The following is a 3838-nucleotide window of genomic DNA, read 5'->3' as shown; positions in this document are numbered from 1 at the left end:
GACAGGGTTTCTCTGTTGTAGCCCTGGCTGTCCTGGAACTCACTCTGTAGACCAGCCTGGTCTCGAACTCAGAAATCAGCCTGCCTCTGCCTCCCAAGTGCTGGAGGCATGCACCACCACTGCCCAGCCTTATGTGGATTTTTAAAATGTTAATCTTTGTAGGAACCTGGAATGTAAAATAACAAGGTGAATATATAAGCTGCAAATAATTTAGACCTCTCCTAGGAGAGCATTTAAATAAATATCCTTGTGCAAGGGATATTAATACCACAAAGATTTGCTGTGTTCTGTATGATTCATTATTGTTTTTATAACAATCTTTTGGGGGAGGAGGCTGAGTGGGTCTTTCCAAGAGAGAGTTTCTTTGTGTGCCCTAGTTATACTAGAACTTGGTCTGTAAGAGGATCCATGGTCAGTTTTTCAGCACCCACATGGTGGTTCACAAATGTCTGTACCTGCTGGGCACAATGCCACATGTCTTTAATCCCAGAGGCAGGCAGATTTCTGAGTTCCAGGCCATCCAGTGCAACACAGTGAGACTCTGCCTCACTCTTAGAAAACAAAAAGAATTGGTAACTCCAGGGGAATCTGAGCATCCTCTTCTGGATGTTCCAAACATGCACATAGTGCATATACATTTATACAGCCAAAATGTTTTAACACAAAAAATAAAACAGCATGACTGTTCCTTTATTTTGCTTGGCCCAGCAATGGGATGAAATATCGAGTGCATATGGCCTAAATATTTGCAAACTGATCACACAGCTGGGCATGGTGGTACATGCCTACAATCCTAGCACCTTGATAGGCAGGGGCAAGGGAATCAATCACTGAAAACTCAAAGCCACTTGAGACTATATTATGTGTTCTGAGTCAGCCAGGGGTACATAATGAGACACTGTCTCAAAACAATAACAAAATAGAAAGAAAGAAGAGGAGGAGGAGGAGAGAAAAGAAAAGAAAAACTGGCAGAATCTTTCTTTTAAAAAGAAAAATAAAACAAACCTTGAACACTTAATTTCTTAGTCTCATGGTTTGATACATAATTGCCATTACAATTGAAATTGTCATTAATGTCTTACAAAAAATATGACTTGCTGACCCAAATTCTTTTCATTTCTTCAGGGGATACCCTGCATTGTCTCAAGATTTCCTTTCCAGATTCTTTCCTTTGGAATTCTCAAGTCACATTTGGAGAAGTGAAATGGCAAGTTGGCATATCTTTCTCACTAGTACAACCAACAACAAAAATACTAGAAGAAATGTTACCATGCAATTAACACCAGCATTATTTTGAAAAAACGGGTCTTGATCACGGCCCCCATCAGTCTCTCATTCTCTGTGTAAACACCTTTTCTTCCTTTCAGTAAAGAGGCCACTGTAGGAGTGTAGAGGAACATCAGACAACATTCATGACTTACATTAACTCCATAACAGAGAAGAAAACCATAGCAGATATGAACCCTTACACATAGCCAGAAAAGCATGAAGCAAAACCCATTACTGACACTCATTACAGCATTGCATCTGGTGTCCTTATAAATACCCAGGCCATACATATACACAAATATATATATATATATTTATATATTTGCTCTCTCTATATATATATAGAGAGAGAACTATATATATATAGTTCACTTTCAAGTTGAAATAACTTTTTATGTGTGTAATACTAGAAATAAAACCTAGGGCCCTGTTTATGCTAGGCAAGTAATCTACTACTATTTCAGTGTGACTTACACTGCCCAGAGAATTGCTACATAACTATAGTTTCTCCCAGTATGAACATCGTGCACAAATGCAGGACTTTTGTACAATTGAGAAATTAACACTGGTAATTAATTAACTGAACTCCTGATTTTATTAGTACTTTATTCAAATACTATGTTTTTAAGGGCTTATTTTATCCATTCTAAAATAATATGTGCTTATTATTTTAAAATATTGAAAAATTTAATATTTCTCCATACAGAGAAGTTAGAATATATCTTTAGAGAAGAATTAATGATCCATGGTACCTTCAGACATATAGAATATTATAGACTATAATATAGAACCATTAGAATATTATATAGTGTTTGGCCAAGGCATGTCCACTGCTTTGATAAAAACCACTACTTGTGTATAATTTCTAAAACAAAAATTCCTATATTTAAGTGCAAATAAAAAATACCCATCCAATGACAGTAAGTTCCTATTACTAATAATAGACTTTTTTAAATGATTTTTTAATTCTATAGCCAAGAGCTAGAGAGATGCCTCAGTGGTTAAAAGCACTTCCTGCTCTTGGTTCCTAGCAACTATGTGGTAGCTCACAACCACCTGGAACTTCAGTTCCAGTGAATCTGATCCCCTCTACATGCTTGTAATCCACATAAACTCAGGTAGACACACACACACATAAACATAAGAATAGTAAATAAATAAATATTTATTCAGTTCAACCAACTCTTGATACTTCAGCATAAAGTATATTTAATACACTACATTTAAAAGAAGATAGGAAAAGATGCATCTAAAGTGTCAATAGTTTATCACTAGTGATAGAAACTTTAAACACTTTCCTTAGAAATTTCTACAACTTCTAATTCTTAAATGACCTTTCTGTAAAGACCGACGTGCAAATAAATGCCTTAATTCACATTCTACCCAAGAGATGCAAAAAAGCATAAGACGAATGGGCACTCACTCCATCTTTTGGTCACTTGAAGAGGTGGTAAGACTGAGACTCAGGTCTCTAGTCCTAGCTGTAAGAGGCATGTCCCTCTGCTGACTCACTACCTCCATCTAATCTAGTTTTTACAATTGCAATGGATCTGTTTCCTGTGTTCCACATCCTGCTTCCTGCACATCTGACAAAATGCATAGGCCAAGTGAGTGCATAGGAATGGCCAGACTCTGAGTCCATACCTCATCCCTTCCCCTTATCTACCTCTTGCTCTATCTACTTCTATGTTGCCTCTACAGTTTTAAAAAGTCACCTTCAGGTCCTTTTTACTAAGGGCAGACTGTGGAGAAGCCCAGCATAGAAGTGAAGCCTCAACTAAAAGTCATAGTCTTTAGCTAAGCAAATGTCAGAAGAAACACTGCATAGTAAATAAGTAAATAGGCTTTCACATTTTACTTATTAAACATGGTCAGTTAGTCCAACTATATTCTGCTCATGCCTTTTTGTTTAATGTTTTTGAAAGATGTGTTTATTTATTTTGTGTATATGTATACACTGTTGCTGACACTCCAGAATAGGGCATCAGATCCTATGACAGACAGTTGTGAGCCACCATGTGGTTGTTGGAAATTGAACTCAGGACCTCTGGGAGAGCAACCAGTACTCTTAACCACTTTCTGCTCATGTCTTTGAAGAAAGATGAATAAGGTCAATTGACATGTATAATTCCAGATGGAACAACTATATTTTTCTAGGTATCCAAGGCATGCAGATGTACTCAATGTCCATATACCAAGAGTAATTCTCCCAAGATTTACCTGAAGTCACTGTCTTGTGAAACAGGATGGGGTTGGCCACAAGAACAAGCAGAAGTGGCAAGTATGTGGTGACATAATGGGGGATGGCATGGTCCAGGCCCCTCTCACACCTTAAAAGAAGAATATCAAAACATTCTCCTTCAAAGAAAAGCATTGGTTGAGATGGACCACTTACCTGGAAGCTGAGATGAGGCTAGAGCAGAGAGGGAAATGCATCAGCCTGCTCCTGACTATGTCCAAAGGAAATCTAACTCGTTTTTCTTGTCTAAAACCAAGAAATGCATTACAGAGTAGTGAAGGAGATGGGTCATATTCCTGTCTCATAAATGGGAGGAGTGACAGAGCATCT

General features: G+C 37.6%; 1 protein-coding gene across 1 annotated transcript in view; it reads right to left on the bottom strand.

The window, feature by feature from the left end:
• Gpr143 (G protein-coupled receptor 143) overlaps positions 1-3838 on the bottom strand; it is a 24089-nt gene that overhangs the window by 10567 nt on the left and 9684 nt on the right. The window contains exons 5-6 of the mRNA XM_031376526.1: positions 3490-3599; positions 1270-1378 (exon numbers count right to left, since the gene is read on the bottom strand). Coding sequence (XP_031232386.1) covers positions 1270-1378; positions 3490-3599 — 219 coding nt within the window. The remainder of the gene's footprint in view (positions 1-1269; positions 1379-3489; positions 3600-3838) is intronic.

This window comes from Mastomys coucha, chromosome X (assembly GCF_008632895.1).
Source record: "Mastomys coucha isolate ucsf_1 chromosome X, UCSF_Mcou_1, whole genome shotgun sequence".
Taxonomy (NCBI): Eukaryota; Metazoa; Chordata; class Mammalia; order Rodentia; family Muridae; genus Mastomys; species Mastomys coucha.
This window is presented reverse-complemented; position numbering and strand designations above follow the sequence as displayed.